The sequence below is a fragment of the Carcharhinus amblyrhynchos genome, chromosome 23, assembly GCF_965287045.1.
Source record: "Carcharhinus amblyrhynchos chromosome 23, sCarAmb.v2.hapA, whole genome shotgun sequence".
NCBI classification, from domain to species: domain Eukaryota; kingdom Metazoa; phylum Chordata; class Chondrichthyes; order Carcharhiniformes; family Carcharhinidae; genus Carcharhinus; species Carcharhinus amblyrhynchos.
Window position 1 is genome coordinate 46,812,822 of NC_137346.1, and position 20,770 is coordinate 46,833,591.

General features: G+C 46.9%; 3 protein-coding genes across 3 annotated transcripts in view; 2 read left to right on the forward strand and 1 right to left on the reverse strand.

The window, feature by feature from the left end:
* LOC145357589 (uncharacterized) overlaps window positions 1-20,770 on the forward strand; it is a 254,877-nt gene that overhangs the window by 79,021 nt on the left and 155,086 nt on the right. The gene's annotated exons all lie outside the window — the stretch shown is intronic.
* Window positions 130-19,191, reverse strand: LOC145357590 (uncharacterized). Its single transcript, XM_080211067.1, has 4 exons — window positions 19,111-19,191; window positions 15,876-17,069; window positions 8,882-8,892; window positions 130-2,560 (listed from the first exon to the last, which is right to left on the reverse strand). Exons 2-4 carry the CDS (start codon window positions 16,712-16,714, stop codon window positions 1,644-1,646), a joined length of 1,767 nt encoding a protein of 588 aa, XP_080067193.1. The 5' UTR covers window positions 16,715-17,069; window positions 19,111-19,191; the 3' UTR covers window positions 130-1,643.
* Window positions 3,849-6,144, forward strand: LOC145357583 (uncharacterized). The gene is made up of 2 exons (XM_080211059.1): window positions 3,849-3,978; window positions 4,306-6,144. The coding sequence occupies exon 2, from the start codon at window positions 4,669-4,671 to the stop codon at window positions 5,929-5,931; it is 1,263 nt and encodes a 420-aa protein (XP_080067185.1). The 5' UTR covers window positions 3,849-3,978; window positions 4,306-4,668; the 3' UTR covers window positions 5,932-6,144.

Consider the following 20,770-nt stretch of genomic DNA (forward strand, 5'->3'; position numbering starts at 1 on the left):
CAATCAGAGGTTGGTGGGTGAGTGGAATCGGCTGCCATTGGTGGTGGTAGAGTTGGATTCGATAGGGTCTTTTAAGAGACTTCTGGATGAGTACATGGGACTTAGTAAGATAGAGGGTTATAGGTAAGCTTAGTGGGGGGGGATACGTTCAGCACAACTTGTGGGCCGAAGGGCCTGTTTGTGCTGTAGTTTTTCTATGTTTTCCTCTGTTGATTCTTCTGTCTGGAACTGCTTTCCTCTCTGGTACTTTCATTATTAAGATGGTGCTTTGAGCTGAGAGCTTTGAGTTGGGCAGATGGCAGTCGCTGTCTCTGCTTATTGTCCCACTGCCACCTTCTTTCATACCTATGATGACATAATATCCCCTACAACAGGGGCAACACGGTAGCACAGTGGGTTAGCACTGCTGCTTCACAGCTCCAAGGACCTGAGTTCGATTCCCGGCTCGGGTCACTGTCTGTGTGGAGATTGCACATTCTCCTTGTGTCTGCGTGGGTTTCCTCCCACAGTCCAAAGATGTGGGGGTTAGGTTGGTTGGCCGTGCTAAGAAATTGCCCCTTAGTGTCCAAGGATGTGTAGGTTAGAGGGATTAGTGGGTAAAATATGTAGGGATAGGGATCAGGGTGAGATTGTGGTCAGTGCAGACTCGATGGGCCAAAGGGCCTCTATCTGCACTGTAGGGTTCTACAACTGGATCGCTCCTAGTTTGCCAAAACCATTCATTAGGCTACTGGTATCTCAGTGGCTAATTCAGCTGATGGGCTGAATTTTAAAAATATCGAAAGGCAATCCTGATGCTTTGATGTAAATATTTCAGTCTGGGACCCCAGATGCACCAGCATTTTTTTTTTGAGAACTCTATAAGCATGGAAAAAGCACCACGTTTTAAAGATACCGTGCAATGTTTCTTTCCTAGCATTTTACAAACACCAACCTACAATAATTCTACCCAACTTTGCAACATTGTACATTCTTTGCACACACTGGCAAGACAGACCTTCAAGCTCCAATTAGCCTCAACATTTGTACAGAATCAGATAAAGGGAGAGTATGAAACAATTTTATTGTATCCCTGCTAATGAGAGAAAGTAGAGCAAGCTGATTAATCTAGTGACAAAATTGCTTTGTTTCTTTCCTATAATCGTTACTTTTCCCTTTGCCTTCTGTTCCAGGATATTTTTGTCATTTAAGCTCTAACCAATCCCTGACTTTCCCTTTTGTTCTACCTGACCCTCCCCACTTTTTCACCAGCATCAAACCCATCACATTTCTTCCTGTCTTCAGTTCTGAAGTAGAGATACATTGGAAGTGAAACATTAACTCTGTTTTTCTCTCTCCGCATATACTGCCAGACCTGCTGTATTTTCCAATTCTTTCTGTATTTATTTTAGATGTACCTATAGTGGTAGGAAACACATTATTTACTATCCAGGATAAAATAAATGTCCTTCATCAGCTTCTGTGGATCATTTCAGTGGAAATGTGCTCTCCCAGGCTTAAAGAGCATCAGCCCACTGGAAGCAAAGTTGTGAGACCGGCCAGTCCAGCAGAAAGAAACCCTCCGATCCTCCCACTTCACCCACTGTCAGAATGAACATGGTTCAGTCCTGGGTGTGATTAACAGCACAATCCAACCCCTGTCATCACTTGTGAACTTGCTGGTGTCTGAAAAGGCTGGATGAATAACTGAATCCCTTCCCACAATCAAAGCAAATGAACGGCCTCTCCCCAGTGTGAACACGCTGGTGTCTCAGCAGGCTGGATAATCGTGTGAATCCCTTCCCACAGTCAGAGCAGGTGAATGATTTTGTCCTGGTGTGAACTTGCTGGTGTCTCTGCAGGTGGGATGATGTTCTAAATCTCTTGGTGCAGCGAGAGCAGCTGAACGGTCTCTCCTCAGTGTGAATGCGCTGGTGGATACTCAGTTCCTGAAATCTTTTGAAGCCACTCCCACAGCCAGAGCACTTAAAGGGTCTCTCACTGGTGTGAGTGATGTTGTGACTCAGCAGGTTACATAACTGAGTGAATCCCTTCCCACACTGAGAGCAGGTGAATGGCTTCTCCCCGGTGTGAACTCGCTGGTGTGTTAGCAGACTGGATAACTGAGTGAATCCTTTCCCACACACAGAGCAAGTGAATGGCCTGTCCCCAGTGTGAACTCCCTGATGTGTCAGCAGGTTGGACAGCTGACCGAATCCCTTCCCACACACAGAACAAGTGAATGGCCTCTCCCCAGTGTGAACTCGTTTGTGTGTCTGCAAGTGGGGTAACTGAGTGAATCCTTTTCCACAAACAGAGCAGATGAATGGTCTCTCCCCACTGTGAACTCCCTGGTGTGTCTGCAGGTTGGATAACTGAGTGAATCTCCTCCCACACACAGAGCAGATGAATGGTTTCTCCCCAGTATGAACTCGTTGGTGTGTCCGTAAATGGGACAATTGAGTAAATCCCTTCCCACACACAGAGCAGATGAACGGTCTCTCCCCAGTGTGACTGCGTCGATGGGTTTCCAGTGCAGATGGGTACCGGAATCCCTTCCCACAGTCCCCACATTTCCACGGTTTCTCCATGGTGCAGGTGTCCTTAGGTTTTTATCAGAGTTGACAATCAGTTAAGTCTCCGAGGGTTAAGGGTGCAGTCTCTCCCACTCTGAATGATGCAATATCTTTTTCAGGCTGTGTGAGAGAGAGAGTGTGTGTGTGTGTATCTCTTTGTTTTTCCAGATCACACTGAAGCCTCTGAAACAGACAGAACTGTCAAACGTTTTCTCTTTCTAGATTTCAAAGTTGATGGTAGTCAGGTCCCAAGAACTGAGTCTGTGAGATTTTGATTTGACGTTTGGTTTGAGATTTCCATGTGAAATCTCACTCGATATCCTGTAAACAGAGTTCACAACAGATATCACAGTTAGTGTAAAAGGAGTTTATAAAAGTAAATTAGTGTCAGTAGAGGATAGAAATTCAGAACAGTTTCTAGATTCTATGGAACATTCTTTCCTCTTTCATTCCCCAAAAGCTGTAAATCTCCATCCCACACACTCTCCCTCCATTCTCACTCTGCTGTATCTAATATTCATCCTCCCAATTCTCCTGAAGGTGCTGATTGAGACTGATTGACAGATCCATGCTCACTGCTTCCTGTGCCGGACACAGAGAGCTGGAAATCTCCAAGCTGAGAACCACGTTAAAGTTTTACATTTGGATATAAATGGGCAGACTGATGAAGACTGTATTAGCGAGTTAGAGATACATGAAGAATGTGAGGAGGAATTTTATTGAGCCAGCAAGTGGCAATTAAAAATTGAAGCCGAGAATGAGAATAGAAATGGGAAGGGGGGGGGGGAAAGAAAGTGTTTTACTCACAGATGTTGCGACAGGAGGGAGTTTGAGTCTGTTCTGAATCTCAGTCTTTATTCAGAGAGAGATGAGCAGCAGCTTTGCTGCAGAGTCACCATCAGGTGAACAAGCTCATTGTCCAACTTCCGCATTCAGATCATTGAGGAACTCAGGGTGCTGGAGGACCAGAGTCCTTCCGGTCCTCCAAGCCTTTCCATTGGTGAATACCGAAGCACGGTCTCTATCTCGCACATGCGCAGTTTCCCCCTCCCTTGGACATGCGCAGTCCTGGGCCGGGGGGGAGATCACCGAGCGGCTTCTCGCTCTGGGCGGAGCCCGTCAGCCGGTTGCCCTGGAAACCCTGGCTCGGGGAGGGGAGGGGGAGGGAACTGGCGGGGGCGGGGCTCCCGGGTCCGCGCGCCGGGCCTGCGCACTGGAGCCCGGAGACGTCACCGCGGAGCAGAGTGATTCCTATTGGCTGATCCAGACAGGGCTCCATTGTGCCGTCACAATGCGGAAGTTGTCAATGAGCTTCAGAGTAAAACCTCCTCCTCTGGGCAACATCTGGGAGGGAATCAGTGTTTCCCCCTTTCCATTTCTATTCTCATTCTGGGGGAAACTGGGGACCTGCAGCAACTGAAGGGTAAGGAAGTGAATCCAGTCTGTGTATTCACACATTTATAGTCCAGTCATATAGACAGATATCTGTCTGCAGCCTGCATGGAGATTTCCAGCTCTCTGTGTCCAGCACAGGAAGCAGTGAGCATGGATCTGTCAATCAGTCTCAATCAGCACCTTCAGGAGAATTGGGAGGGTGAATATTAGATACAGCAGAGTGAGAATGGAGGGAGAGTGTGTGGGATGGAGATTTACAGCTTTTGGGGAAGGAGAGAGGGAAGAATGTTCCACAGAAACTAGAATTGTCTGTTCTGAATTTCTATCCTGTACTGACACTGATGTCTGTTGTAAGTTCCTTTTTCAGAATATCAGAAGGTGATGATTTACAAACAGAAATCTCAAACCAAATGTCACTTCAACATTTGACTGAGTCATTAAATTCATCAGGACCTGAATATGTTCGGCCTTTGAATCTAGAAGGAGAAATGTTTCTCTGTTCTGTTTGCTTTAGAAGAATTTGAACATCAATGTGACTGGAAAAGCACTGAGACACCCGAGTGAGAGTGTTCCAGTGCACTGAGTGTGAAAAGATCTTTAACCAGTTACACAGCTTGAAAAAAGATCACAGTGTTGATAGTAGGGGAAGACTGTACCTGTGTTCTGTTTGTGGACGTGGCTTCAACTGATCATCAATCCTGGAGAAACTCAAGGAACCATGGAAAAACCGTGGAAATGTGGGGACTGTGGGAAAGGATTCATATCCCCATCTCAGTTGGAAATTCATCGACGTAGTCATACTGGGGAGAGGCCGTTCACCTGCTCCACATGCGGCAGAGGATTCAATGATTCATCTAACCTGCAGACACACCAGCGAGTTCACACTGGGGAGAGACCCTACACCTGCTCTGAGTGTGGGAAGGGATTCACTCTGTCATCCAGCCTCCTAAGACACCAGCGCGTTCACTCAGGGGAGAGGCCCTTTACCTGCTCTCGGTGTGGGAAGGGATTCACTCAGTCATCCCACCTGCTGAAACACAACCTCACTCACACTCAGGAGAGACCCTTTAAATGCCCTGACTGCGGGAGTAGCTTCAAAAGTGCTGCAGATCTGATGACCCACCAACGCATTCACGCTGAGGAGAGACCATTCAGCTGCTCGGTGTGTGGGAAAGGATTCACTTTGTCATCCATCCTGCTGAGACACCAGCGAGTTCACATGGGAGAGAGGCCGTTCATCTGCTCTGTGTGTGGGAAGGGATTCACTCAGTTATCCAGCCTGCTCAGACACAATCTCACTCACAATAATGAGAGACCCTTTAAATGCTCTGACTGTGGGAGTGGCTTCATAACTGCTGCAGATCTGACCTGCCACCAGCGCATTCACACTGAGGAGAGACCATTCAGCTGCTCTCACTGCACAAAGAGGTTTAAAACATCATCCCATCTGCGGGTACACTATCGAATACACACTGGGGAGAAACCATTCACCTGCTCTGTGTGTGGGAAAGGATTCACTCAATTATTCAACCTGCTGAACCACAAGGTCACTCACAGCAATGAGAGACCCTATAAATGCTCTGACTGTGGGAGTGACTTCAAAAGCTCTCGGGAACTGACATCCCACCAGCGCATTCACACCGAGGAGAGGCCATTCAGCTGCTCTCACTGCACAAAGAGGTTTAGAACATCATCCAACCTGCGGCTACACCAGCGAACTCACACAGGGGAGAAACCATTCACCTGCTCCATGTGTGGGAGGCAGTTTGCTCAGGTATCCGGCCTGCTGAGACACCAGCAAGTTCACAGTGAAGAGAAATCATTCAGCTGCTCTCACTGCACAAAGAGGTTTAAACTCTCGTCTGCACTGCAGAGACACCAGCGAGTTCACACTGGGGAGAGGCCATTCTCCTGCTCGCAGTGTGGGAAGGGATTCACTCAGTCATCCCACCTGCAGAGACACCAGCGAGTTCACAAGTAATGTCAGGGGTTGGCCTCTTTTGAACAAAGAACAAACAAAGAACAACACAGCACGGGAAACAGGCCCTTCGGCCCAACGAGCCCGCGCCGCCATTTTAACATTGTGAGTGCCCTCCTCCACCTATGACCTCTACCTTTGTCTACGCCTATTGGGGAAGATTGAGGGGAGACTAATTTAGGGATAATTTGTTACACCAATCAGCTTAAGAGCATGTTTTTGGGGTGTGGGAGAAAACCGGAGCACCCGGAGAAAACCCACGCAAGCACGGGGAGAATGCACAAACTCCCACAGACACCGGCCCAAATCCATGTGTCTGCACTGTGATAGTCACTGAGCTGTCATGTTGCCCGTCAGTTGGTCCAGTTTAAGCGTACACTAACGACATGAAGCACTAGGCAACTCTCGAAACAACATCCAAGAGCAGCCCTCGCACAATCCACCGCGTGTATGCCTCTTGTTAGTCAACAAGGCAGACTGAATCGCCTGTGGATTAAAAGAAACGACATCAATAAACATACACAACTTGATATTGCTGTTGTTAATCACATCCAGGACTGAACCTTGTTCATTCTGACAGTGGGTGAAGTGGGAGGGTCGGAGAGTTTCTTTCTGCTGGACTGGCCGGTCTCACAACTTTGCTTCCAGTGGGCTGATGCTCTTTGAGCCTGGGAGAGCACATTTCCACTGAAATCATCCACAGAAGCTGATGAAGGACATTAATTTTATCCTGGACATTAGAATCATAGAATCCTACAGTGCAGAAGGAGGCCATTTGACCCCCCATTGGTGGTGCACAGACCACAATCCCTCCCAGGCCCTATCCCCATAAACCCATGTATTTACTCCTGCTAGTTCCCCTGACACTAAGGGACAATTTAGCATGGGCAATCCACCTAACCCACACATCTTTAGACTGTGGGAATTAACTGGAATACCCAGAGGAAACCCAGGCAGACATGGGAAGAATGTGCAAACTCCACAGTGACGGAAGCCGGGAATTGAACCCAGGTCCCTGGCGCTGTGAGGCTGCCGTGCTAACCCACTGTGCCACCGTGCTGCCCGATTGAAAAAGTAGGGTTTTTCTTACCACTACAGATAGATCTAAAGTAAATACATTTGTCTCTGTTCCATTGAGGCTACAGCACAGGGTCAGGCCAGTCGGCTCAGTTGGTCTGTGTTAGTATTTATGCCCCACATGAGCCTCCACCCCCCCCTTCATCTCCCCCGTCAGCAAATCCTTCTAATCCTTTCTCCCTCATGTGTGTATCCAGTTTCCCCTTCAATGTGTTCATGTTATTCACCTCAGTCACTCGCTGTGGTAGTGAGTTCCACATTCTCACCACTCGCTGGGTAAAGAGGTTTCTCCTCAAATCCCTATTGGATTATTGAACCCCTTCATAATCTTAAAGACTTCCCTCAGGTCACCCTTCAATCTTCTCTTTTCTGGAGAAAAGCTGCCCCAGCCTTTCCTGAGGGTGAAATGCTCTCAGTTCTGGGATTATTCTCGTGAATCTTTGCTCCTTCTCCAGTGCCTCTATTTCCTCTTTCTAAATGGAGATTACAGATGTTGACGGTGCTCCCAGTGCAGTCTAACCCTGGTTCCAAACAAACTGAACAGAACCTCCCTGCTGTTCAATCCTATCCCCCTCTAGAATGGAACCCTATAGATGGGCCCCTCACTTTAGGAAAGATGTGAGGTTCTTAGAGAGGGTGCAGAGGAGATTTACGAGAATGGGTCCAGGGATGAGGGACTTCAGTGAGTTGGAGAGACTGGAGCAGCTGAAAATTTCTCTCGATCAGACAGGCATTAGGGTCGGGAATGAGGCCATTCAGCCCATGTTGTCAGTGCAAGTTCTGTGTAGATCAAACCATTGCCCCATTCTATTCCTTGTTCCCTGCAGATTTATTTCCCTCAAACACCCATCCAATTTCCTTATGAAAACATTCCATCATCTCTGCTTCTCCCTCCTTGCAGGAAGTGGGTCCCAGTTATTTATCACTTTCTTCCAATGCAAACGAGGAGCTCAGAAGGAGGCCATTTGGCCCATTGTGCCCATGCTGGCTCTTTGTACATCATAAGCAGCAAGCTGAAGAAAGTCTATGTTTCTATGATAAGCCAAGTTAAACTCTAACATCTGACTAAAGCTTCATTTAAAAATTTCAACATTATACTGTATTCAGCAAAATGCTTGTGGAAGCTGCATAGTGAGCAGAAATTGTTAAAACTCAGAATTTCTTCTTTCATTTCGACCAGCTGGAGGACATCACATTCTGTCAAATCTGGTTCAGGAATAAGGCTGACAGTTCAGTCTGAGTAAAAAAGAAAGATATTGCCTTCCACAGTCTCTTTTTGAACCAGTGTATCTTGTAATAACCAAATATATTCCAGATTAGTGTATATTAGATACCAATCTGTAACAGGAGATTAAATAAATTGTGAATCTGATTTGAGTTACAATTAATGAATCAGTAGTTTTTTGGAAGGCTGAGTTTTTATTTGCTGTAAAAATATAAAATCTTAATTGCTGTGTAAATAAAGAATGTTCAATGAAGATAAATGTACCGGCAAGAGAGACCTTCCAGCCCTGATCAGCCTCAACATTTGAACCTGTGTGAATAAGGGATTGTATACAATCAGATAAAGGGAGAGTATGAAACTGTTTGATTACATTCAGAGAATAGAATCGACAGTGCGGAAGGAGGCCGTTCAGCCCATCGAGCGTGTACCAACAACAATTCCCCCCCCCAGGCCCTATCCCCACATCTAACATGCTAATCCTCCCGATACTGAGGGGCAATTTAACACAGCCAATCAACCTAGCTCACACATCTTTGGACTGTGTGAGAAAACCGGAGCAGCCGGAGGAAAACAGACGCAGGGAGAATGTGCAAACCCCATACAGACGGTCACCCAGGACCAGAATTGAACCCAGGTCCCAGTGCTAATGATCGTGCTGCCCCCTGTCTAAGATAATGAGAAAAGGTGGTATAAGTAATTTAGGATCTGTTATACCTTTAAAAGGAGTGCATGGTTGCTTTAAGAGCTGATCGCAATGGTTGTTAGGGAGAATGAGCTCAGAAGATTCGTTCCACACTCGAACCTGATTCAATCAACAAACTGTTTATTGAGTTACGCCAGTGGGTTGAAGCCACAGGGGTTGACCATGTACAACTCCACCCAGAAAAAAATCATCAATTCTTATCCAGTTACTCAGCACATCCCGGCTGGACACAATCCAATCAGAATGGTTACAGATTAGACACATTACATTTAGGTCCAATAACATTAATAACTGGGCATCATGAGGCTGTGTGATCAGCTCATGAACAGATAGGTGCCTCTCTCATGTTTCCCAGACGCCTCATCAACTGTCCTTGGGCCTTCTCTGCACATAGACAGAGGCTCCTTTCTCTCTGCCCAGTAACTGTTAACAGTTACTCAGAGGCAGCTGCCTGGGGGGCGGCTAAAGTGGGGGGGTCCTGTTGAGTGAGCTGTTTGTGTGTCTGTATTACTGAATATCCCCTCAATGTGGTCAAGTCAGCTAGACCCATGATGCTTCTCGAACTGTTACACTCCATTTTGATTGGTATTGTGTGTTGCTAGTATGAAAGGAATCTAAATATATCTAATTGTATTGTGGGTGCCTCTGCTTCGAGTTCACCTCAACAATCCTCCCTTTGGGTAATGGACGAGCCCCAGTCCCATTAACCAACACCATTAGTTTACCGTTGGCCCCGCTTTTGTTCAGCCGCCCAGTCTGTGGATATGATCGATTTCTAGTTTATTTCTTGAGGTGCTAATTATTTATTGATACAATTGTCTCTGATTTTGTGTAAAACCAGGAAAACAAAATCGCACAAACTCGGGGGATGCTATAGTCCCGGTGACTGGCCTTCTGAGGTGTTAATGTTTTGTGGGATCCTCCTTCTCATTAGAGGTTGTGTCTGTTACTTCTTGTTAAGATTAAAAAACACTTTGATATTTGCCTTGGCCGTTTGTTTAGGATTTGTTCAGCTCCTGAATCTCCGCAGTCTGTGCACTGCAAAGGTCCCGATCGTAAAAACCATAAAAAACCCAGGATGAAGACGGGGCCCATTCGTGTTGGAGTCTGACAGTTCTGTAGGTCTGCGCGGAGGTCCCGACCTGTCAGACTCCCCATTTGCTGGCCAGCCCGATCGCTGGCCAGGCGGGGACTGCTACCCCTCCGGCCCCCTACCCCCGCAGCAATTGCTGGACCAGCCCTGACACCCACCGCCCCCCCCGCTCCAGATTGTCCCAATGCACAGTCCATCGCTCCACCCCGAGCAGTGGTGATTTCCCACCCACCCCCCCCAACCCCCTGCTGATCCCCTTCAGGGTCAGACCCCTCCCAGGTTGCCCCAATCGCTGCCCTCCATCCCAGACTGATCCTGTCTGCAGAGGGGCAGTGGGACACCTCCCCCCCCCACCTCCCCATTCCTACTAATTTCCCCTAGACCCTGCCCACAATTGGCCCCACTGCCTGATCCTCAGAATTTTCAATGGACCTACCTTGCATTAAGTTGATCTTTCTCCACACCCTAGTTATGACTGTAACACTACATTCTGCACCCTCTCCTTTCCTTCTTTATGAATGGTATGTTTTGTTTAGCATTCAAGAAACGATACTTTTCACTGTATACTAATACATGAGTCAAATCAAAAAATGAGAATAGAAATGGAAAGGGGGAAACACTCCCAGATGTTGCCCAGAGGAGGAGGTTTTACTCTGAAACTCAATGGGCAACTTCCGCATTGTGACGTCACATAAGAACATAAGAAATAGGAGCAGGAGTCGGCCATCTCGCTCTTGGAGCCTGCCCCGCCATTCAATAAGATCATGGCTGATCTGTCGTGGATCAGTTCCACTTTCCCTCTTTCTCCCCATAACCCTTAATTCCCTTGTCTATCAGAAACCTATCTACCTGTGTCTTAAATATATTTAGCGAGGCAGCCTCCACCACTTCAACGGGCAGAGAATTCCAGAGACTCACCACCCTTGAGTGAAGAAGTTCCTCCTCAACTCCATTCTAAACCGCCCCCCCCCCCCTTATCTTGAGGCTGTGCCCTCTAGTCCTGCTGTCCTTTCTGAGTGGGAAGAATCTCTCTACCTCGACCCTATCCATCCCATTCATTATCTTATACGTCTCTATAGGTCACAATGGGTCCCTGCTTGAATCAGCCAATAGGAATCAGTTTGAACCCGGAGATCTCACTGGGAAGTGACCATTCACCTGCCCTGCCTATAGGAAGGGATTCACTCGGTCAGCAAACTTGATTAAACACCAGTGAGTTCACAAGTGATTACAGGTCTGGGATTATTCTTGTGAAACTTCCTTGCCCCTTCTCTAGTGTCTCTACTACCTTTTTCTAAATGGAGGTCACAAATAGAACATTTACTACAGCAAAGGAGCAGGCGATGTTGTGTCGAACATAACACCAAATTAAACTAATCCCTTCTGTCTGCCCTTGTTCCACATTCCTCCATTCCCTGCATGCCCAACTAAAAACCCATTAAATGCCCCTACTGTATCTGCCTCCATCACCACCACTAGCAGTGCATTCCAGACACCTACCACTCTCTACGTAAAAACTTGCCCTCAGATCTCCTTTGACCTATTCCCCTTCACCTTCAGTGCCTGCCTCCTAGTATTAGACATACGAACTCTGGGAAAAAATTTCTGAGTGTCAACCTTATTTATGCCTCTCATAATTTTATAGAATTCTATCAGGTCCCCCCTCACCCTCCGCTGCTCCAGAGAAAACTACCCTAATTTGCCCAGACTCTCCTTATAGCTCATACCTTCTCATCCAGCTGCATCATGGCAAACCTCTTCTGCACGAGGCCTTAAACAAGTGTTTTGTGTCAGTCTTCACAGTAGAGGATACAAATAGCTCACCGATAATTGATGGTCATGGGACTGTTGGGGGTGAGGACCTTGAAACCATCACTATTACTAAAGATGTAGTGCTGGGTAGGCTAATGGAACTGAAGGTGGACAAGTCCCCGGGTCCGGATGGAATGCATCCCAGGGTATAAAAGAAACGGCAGAAGTAATAGCTAATGTGTTAGTTGTAATTTATCAATATTGGCTGGACTCGGGGGAGGTGCCAGCTGATTGGAAAACAGCTAATGTGACGCCACTGTTTAAAAAAGGAGCTAGACAAAAGGCAGGTAACTACAGTTAGCTTAATGTCCATAATTGGGAAAATGCTGGAATCCATCATTAAGGAAGAAATAGCAGGACCCTGGAAAAGAACGGTTCAGTCAAACAGACGCAGCATGGATTCATGAAGGGAAAGTCATGTTTGACGAATTTAGTGGATTTTTATGAAGGTGTAATGAGTGCGGTTGATAGAGGGGAACCGGTGGATGTGGTGTTTTTAGATTTCCAGAAGGCGTCCAATAAGGTACCTCACAAAAGGTTGCTGCAGAAGATTATGGTACACGGAGTTGGGGGTAAGGTGTTAGTGTGGATTGAGGACTGGTTATCTAACAGGAAGCAGAGAGTTGGAATCAATGGATGCTTTTCCAGTCGGCAGTTGGTGACTAGTGGAGTGCCGCAGGGATCGGTGCTGGGGCCTCAACTGTTTACCATTTACATAGACGATCTGGAGGAGGGGACCAAGTGTAGGGTGACAAAGTTTGCAGATGACACGAAGATGAGTGGGAAAGCGAATTGCGTGGAGGAAACGGAAAGTCTGCAGAGAGATTTGGATAGGCTGAGTGAGTGGTCAAGGATCTGGCTGATGGAGTATAATATTGGCAAGTGTGAGGTTATCCACTTTGGAAGAAATAATAGTAAAATGGAATATTATTTAAATAGTGAAAAATTACAACATGCTACTGTGCAGAGGGACCTGGGAGTCCTTGTGCACAAATCACAAAAACCCAGTCTGCAGGTGCAGCAGGTGATCAAGAAGGCAAATGGGATGCTGGCCTTTATAGCGAGGGGGATAGAATATAAAAGCAGGGAGGTCTTGCTGCAACTGTACAGGGTACTGGTGAGGCCGCAACTGGAGTACTGTGTGCAGTTTTGGTCCCCTTATTCGCAAAAGGATATATTGGCTTTGGAGGGAGTGCAGAGAAGGTTCACCAGGCTGATACCGGAGATGAGGGGGTTAGCTTATGAGGAGAGATTGAATAGATTGGGCCTGAACTCGTTGGAGTTTAGAAGGATGAGGGGGAATCTTATAGACACATATAAGATAATGAAGGGGATGGATAGGGTAGAAGCAGAGAGATTATTTTCACTTAGAAAGGAAACAAGAACTAGAGGGCACAGCCTCAAAATAAGGAGTCAGTTTAGAACAGAGTTGAGGAGGAACTTCTTCTCCCAGAGGGTGGTGAATCTTTGGAATTCTCTGCCCATTGAAGCAGTGGAGGCTACCTCGTTAAATGTGTTTAAGTCACAGGGAGATAGAGTTCTGACCAATAAGGGGATTAAGGGTTGTGGGGAGCAGGCGGGTAAGTGGAACTGAACCACTATCAGATCAGCCATGATCTTATTGAATGGCGGGGCAGGCTCGAGGGGCTAGATGGCCTACTCCTGCTCCTATTTCTTATGCTTTCCAAAGTCTCTACATCCTTCCTGTAATTTGATGACCGGAATTGAACGCAATAATCTAAGTGCAACCTAGACAAAGTTTCATAAAGCTGCAACATGATATTCTGATTCTTGTACTCAATAAAGACAACCATGCCTTATGCTGATTTTACCACCTATCTAATTGTGTGGCTAATTCAGGGAGCTATGGACTTGAACCGCAAGCTCCCTCTGTACATCAGTGCTGCTCATGGGCCTATTGTTAACTGGATACTTACCCTTAACATTTGATCTCCCAAAGTGCAGCACCTCACACTTGCCTGGATTAAACAGCAACTGCCATTTCTGCAGCTGATCTATATCCCGCTGTATCCTGTGATAACATAGAACATAGAACATAGAACATTACAGCGCGGAACAGGCCCTTCGGCCCACAATGTTGCGCCGACCAGTCTTATTTTTAAAAAAAAACATTGACCCACTAATCTAAACCAATCCCTTTTAACTTTCTACACCATCTACAACTCCTATCTAGCTTTGTGTTATCTGCAAATTTACTAACCCACCCAGCTATCTTTTCATTGAAGTCATTTATACATATCATAAACAGGAGAGGTCCCAGTCTCGATCTCTGCAGAACACTACAAGTCACGGACCTCCAGCCAGAAAACACCCTTCCACCACTACTTCCTGGCTTCTACGGACAAGTCAATTCTGAATCCAAGCGGCCAAGTCACCGTGAATTCCACACATCTTAATCTTGTAGCTGGGTCCTCCACGATGACAACATCCACTGCTCTACCTTCATCGATCACCTTTCTCACCTCCTGCGGGGGGGGGGGGTCGGGACTGCAGGGAGGGGTTCAGGAATGCTTGGGGGGGGTTGGTGGTGGTCGGGACTGCGGGGGGGGGTTGTTGGTCGGAACTGCAGAGGGGTCAGACTGCAGGGAGGGACTGGGAATGCTGGGGGGGGCGTTGTTGGAGCTGTGGCGGGGATTGTTGGAACTGCAGGGGCGGTCGGTACTGCAGGAGGCTGGGGAAGTTTGGGATTGCGGGCAGGGTTGAGACTGTGGTGGGGTGGGGGGTTCAGGACTGGAGGGGGTAAGACTGCAGGGAAGGGCCAGAACTGCAGGGGTGGTCAGGAATGTGTGGGAGGATGAGACTGTAGGGGGACTGTCAAGACTGGGGAGGGGAGGGGGACTGGAGAAGGGTTGGGATTGGAGAGCAGAGGGGTCGGTACTATGGGGGGGTGTTGTGATTAGGGTGGGGAAGGGTTGGAACTGGCAAAGGGAGGGGTCAGGACAGTGGTCAGAACTGGGGATGGGAGTTTCATTTTTAAACACCCACTGAACAACCAGCGTAGTTTATGTCAGTTTTCATGTGAATTTGACAGAAACAATTTTTTTGGAAGAATTCCGCCCCTCTCAATCCCCCTGGCCACATTAACCATTTCTTCTCCTGCTGTGTCTAAAGTAGCTGCGTGTGTTTGGAACCTGCTCTTCACTCCATTTCACCATGAATTTAGACTTGCTGTTTTTCACAGGTAACAAATCACATCTGCACACTCACTGCGGTATCCCCAAATCATGTCACACATTCTTAACTCTCAGATGTACTGATGAAAAGATCAAAGTGAGTGTCTGCCTGTCCTATCTCCCCGGGTACGGTGCTGATATTTCATGTAGAGGCGGGGCTTTCAAATGTGGATTTCTTTTAAACAAAGTTCATGGACAGGGATGTAAATTTCTCCCAGACTTTCATGAGACTGTAGGTAGATCCCAGATTGAAATATTCCATTCAACCACACCCCGAGGTGAGTTATTCCAATTCCTTTATTGTCCAGGTCAATAATATTCACAACATCTTTCAAACAGAAATTAAACATTCCCATTGGATTTCATGTATTGACATATTTTGTCACTTTGTTCTTTATTGTCCATATCAGGCTGGGACGGTGCTCCCTGACCTCACATGTAGACCTGAGGAGTCCAACTGTGCGGTGGAATCCTGTCTAAGCACACCCCTCCTCGGACAGAATTCCACATCGGACACCAAGCTCATCTGGAGCAGAGCTTTCGAAAGGTTCAGCATTGCTTCCCTTCTTTTATTCTATTTCTGAAGCCCGAAATCCCAAACGCTCCAAACTGAAATATCAAACACTTTCTGCTTACACATAAAAATCGTTTGCTGACAGTCTTAAAATGCCAAAAAGGAGGCTGATTCTCATTGAGCCTGGAAGCAAAGTTGTGAGACCGGCCAGTTCAGCAGAAAAGAAATCCTCCGACCCTCCCAATTCCCCAAATGTCAGAGTGAACATGGTTCAGCCCTGGGTGTGAGTAACAGCAGCAATAATAGCAGAATCCAACCCCTGTGAAGACTTATGAAGTCGCTGGTGTGTCCGCAGGTTGTGTAACAGAGTGAATCCCTTCCCACACTGAGAGCAGGTGAACGGCCTCTCCCCGGTGTGAACTCGCTGGTGTCTCTGCAGGGTGGATGATTGACTGAACCCCTTCCCACACTGATGGCAGGTGAATGGTCTCTCCCCAGTGTGAACTCGCTGGTGAGTCTGCAATTTGGATAACTGAGTGAATCTCTTCTCACACTGAGAGCAGGTGAAGGGTCTCTCCCCGGTGTGAACTCGCTGGTGGAGCAGAAGGGTGGATGACTGACTGAATCCCTTCCCACACACAGAACAGGTGAATGGCCTCTCCCCGGTGTGAATGCGCTGGTGTATCAGCAGGGTGGATGACGTTTTAAACTTCTTTGCACAGTGAAAGCAGCTGAACGGTCTCTCCTCAGTGTGGACACGCTGGTGGACCATCAGGTCTATTGAGTTTTTACAATTATCTCCACTGTCAGAGCATTTCAAGTGTTTCTCACTGTTATGACTGCCCTGGTGAATCTGCAGGTTGTATGACTGACTGAACCCTTTTCCACACATAGGGCAGGTGAACGGCCTCTCCCCAGTGTGAACTCGCTGATGCCTCAGCAGAGTGAATAACCGAGTGAATGTCTGTCCACAGTCAGCGCAGGTGAATGCCCTCTCTCTGGTGTGAACTCGCTGGTGTGTTTGCAGGTTGGATAACTGACTGAATTCCTTCCCACAGTGAGAGCAGGTGAATGGCCTCTCCCCAGTGTGACTGCGTTGATGAATTTCCAGCTGAGATGGGCCTTTGAAGCCTTTCCCACAGTCTCCACATTTCCACGGTTTCTCCATGGTGTGGGTGCCCCCGTGTTTCTCCAGGTTCGACAATCAGTTGAAGCCTCATCCACACGCAGAACACAGATGCGGTCTCTTGTTGCTGTGATGCTGCAATGTTTATTCAGGCTGTGGAACTGGTTGAAGCTCTTCCTACAGTCAGTGCACAGGGGCACTATCATTCGAGTATGTCTGCACGCCTTGATGTTTTTCCCACCACACAGGTTGTTATAATATTTTTAACTACACAGGAAAACAAGCATTTATTCTGAAAGATTCACAGGCTGGTCCCAAAGAATCAAGAGATTCTATCAGATCTTGCCATCATGTCGGGTTTAAGTTTTCAGTCTTTGAATCCTTCCCTTCTGATACCCTGTAAAAGCAGATTACAAAATTTCATCATTGTCAGAACAAGATAGAAATTCAGAACAGGCAATTCTAATTTTTAAATGGAATATTCTTTCCTCTCTCATTCCCCAAAAGCTGTAAATCTCCATCCCACACACCCTCCCTCCATTCTCACTCTGCTGTATCTAATATTCACCCTCCCAATTCTCCTAAAGGTGCAGGTTCATTCTGGTTGACATGTCATTACTCACCGTATCCTGTCCAAGACACAGCTGATAAACATATATCATAGCGGACTAAAATTAGCTTTGATTTGATTTATTATTGTTGCATATACTAACATACAGGGAAAAATAGTGTTTCTTGCACGCTATACAGACAAAATGTACATAGAGAAGGAAACACCTACCTTGCCCCGTGTGTATGCGAATGATCAACTTCATGCAAGGTAATTCAAAAATCTGATAACAACAGGGAAGAAGCTGTTCTTAAGTTGGTTGATATGTGACCTCTAACTTTTGTGCTTTTTGCCGAAGGAAGAAGGTGGAAGAGAGAATGTAAGGGGTGTGTGGGGTCTTTAATTATGCTGGCTGCTTTTACAAGGCAGCAGGAAGTGTCGACAGAGTCAATGAATGGGAGGCTGGTTTGCATGATGGATTGGTGCATCTGTAAAAGTTGAATAGTTTGCCCCATTTCTCAATGCGCAAAAGATTGACAATCAGTAGCTCCCTGTTGCATTCACCGTAGCAAAGTGTGTGTCACCCAATCAACCTGGCGTTTAAACCAATCAGAGCCTGTTTTCTGAAGCATTATTATCTGAAGCAATAAATCTTGCTGCGGCTATATAGGACATTGGTGAGGCCGCAGCTGGAGTACTGTGTGCAGTTTTGGGCGCCGTACTTACGCAAGGATATTTTGGCCTTGGAGGGAGTGCAGAGGAGGTTTACTAGGCTGATGCCGGAGTTGAGGGGGTTGAGCTATGAGGAGAGGCTGAATAAATCAGGCTTGTACTCGTTAGAGTTTAGAAGAACGAGGGGAGATCTCATTGAGACGTATAAGATGATGAATGGGATGGATAGGATAGAGGTGGAGAGACTCTTCCCGCTCAGAAAGGATAGTAGGACTAGGGGGCACAGCCTCAAGATAAAGGGGGGGGCGGTTTAGAACGGAGCTGAGGAGGAACTTCTTCACTCAAAGGGTGGTGAATCTCTGGAATTCTCTGCCCGTTGAAGTGGTGGAGGCTGCCGCGCTAAATATTTTTAAGATGCGGGTTGATGGGTTTTTGATAAAAGAGGGGATTAAGGGTTAAGGGGAGAGGGCAGGAATATGGAACTGAGCCACGACAGATCAGCCATGATCTTATTGAATGGCGGGGCAGGCTCGAAGGGCTAGATGGCCTACTCCTGCTCCTATTTCTTATGTTCTTATATACATCGTTCCCTGAATTTGGTATTCTTACATTTTTCCTGATGAGTGAAAGTGCAAAACTTCAACTGCAATTCTGTGCTCAGATAAATAACACAAGAGTGCAAAGAATAATCAAATCATCTTATAGAGAACCATCAATAAGATATCTAATATGTATTCACAGTACCCTCAGCCTCCATTGGTCCATGTGAAGGAGAAATCCAAAGACAATAAATCTGAGGGAAGAGATTACTGGAAACTTATTGTAGCACGATCAAATCCGTTTATAAATAATAATGAATATTATATTACAGAACCATAAATATATCAAATTGGTACCATGTAACACTAGACATATCTCTGTCCTGTATTAATTTACTGTCTCCTTAAATGTCAGCCACCCCCTGGGGAAACCAGCCCTTTAATTGTGAACATGAGGAAAGAGCCCATCCTTTTATCCAGACCAATAAATGTGTCAGGCTGAGGGAGCAAAGGCTGTCAATGTCTTTCAGAGAGAGAGAGAGAGACCTGGGCCAACCTTTCCAGAGTCTGCTCCCTCCCTGGATTCACTTCCTTTCCCTTCAGTTGCTGCAGGTCCCCAGTTTCCCCCAGAATGAGAATAGAAATGGGAAGGGGGGGAAAGAAAGTGTTTTACTCACAGATGTTGGAGACAGGAGGGAGTTTGAGTCTGTCTGAAGCTCAATCCTCATTCGCACAAAGCCCGCACTCTGATTGGCTGGAGGACCAGAATCCTTCCGGTCCTCCGACGCTTCCCATTGGTCAACACCTCAGCAGGAAGGTCAGAGGGGAGGAAGCTCCCCGCACATGCGCAGCTTCCTCTCTCTCTCCCTTGGACATGCGCAGTCCCGGGCCGGGGGGAGGTCACTGAGCGGCTTCTCGCTCTGGCCGGAGCCCGTCAGCCGGTTGCCCTGGAAACCCGGGCTCGGGGAGGCGGAGGGGGAGGCGGGGCAGCTGGGGTGGGGGGGAACTCCCGCGCCTGTGTGCCGGAACCCGGAGACGTCACGGCGGAAGAATGATTCCTATTGGCTGGTCCAGTCCGGTGCCTATTGTGACGTCACAGTGTGGAAGTTGACCAATGAGCTTCAGACCATAACTTCCGGTTTTGTGCAACATTGAAATCATAGAAACCCTACAGTGCAGAAAGAGGCCATTCAGCCCATCGAGTCTGTACTGACCACAATCCCACCCAGGCCCTACCCCCATATCCCACCCACTAATCCCTCTAACCTACACATCTCAGGACAATAAGAGCAAGTTTTAGCATAGCCAATCAACCTAACCCACACATATTTGGACAGTGGGAGAAAACTGGAGTACCCGGAGGAAACCCACGCAGACACGAGAAGAATGTGCAAACTCCACACAGACAGTGACCCGAGGCCGGAATCGAACCCAGGTCCCTGGAGCTGTGAAGCAGCAGTGCTAACCCACTGTGCCACAGTGCCACCCAACATCTCTGAGGAAATCAGTGTTTTCCCCTTTTCATTTCTTTTCCCATTCTGGGGACCTGCAGCAACTAAAGGGAAAGGAAGTGAATCCAGTCTGTGTATTCCACACATTTTTAGTTCAGCAACTGCAACCTGCATGGAGATTTCCAGCTCTCCGTGTCCAGCACAGGAAGCGGTGAGCATGGATCTGTCAATCAGTCTCAATCAGCAGCTTCAGGAGGGTGAATATTAGATACAGCAGAGTGAGAATGGAGGGAGAGTGTGTGGGATGGAGATTTCCAGCTTTTGGGGAATGAGAGAGGAAAGAATGTACCATAGAAACTAGAATTGTCTGTTCTGAATTTCTATCCTGTACTGACTGTGATGACTTTTGTAAATTCCTTTTACAGGATATCAAAAGGTGAGAATTTACAGACAGACCAAATGTCACATCAACATCTGACAGAGTCACTTAATTCGTCGGGATCCAAATATCATCAGCCTTTGAATCTCAGAGGAGAAATGTTTCTCAGTTCCGTTTGCTTCAGAAGAATTTGAACATCAATGTGACTGGAAAAGCACTGACACACACATACACACAAGTGAGAGTGTTGCTTCTGATGAATTTTGTAAATTCCTTTTAGAGAAAATCAGAAGATGAGGATTTACAGAATAAAGTCTTGAACCAAACTTCACATCAATATCTTACAGTCACTCAATTCATCTGGATCTAAATATTATCGGCCTTTGAATCTAGAAGGAGAAATGTTTGCCTGGTGTGTCACCTTCAAAAGATTTTAAACATCAGCGTGACTGGAAAAGCAACGAAACACATACATACCCCAGTGAGACTGTTCCAGAGCACTGACTG

Excerpts from the sequence above, each read along its gene's own strand:
- LOC145357583 (XM_080211059.1), top strand. The coding sequence starts at position 4,669 with ATGGAAAAACCGTGGAAATGTGGGGACTGTGGGAAAGGATTCATATCC.
- LOC145357590 (XM_080211067.1), bottom strand. The coding sequence starts at position 16,714 with ATGGAGAAACCGTGGAAATGTGGAGACTGTGGGAAAGGCTTCAAAGGC.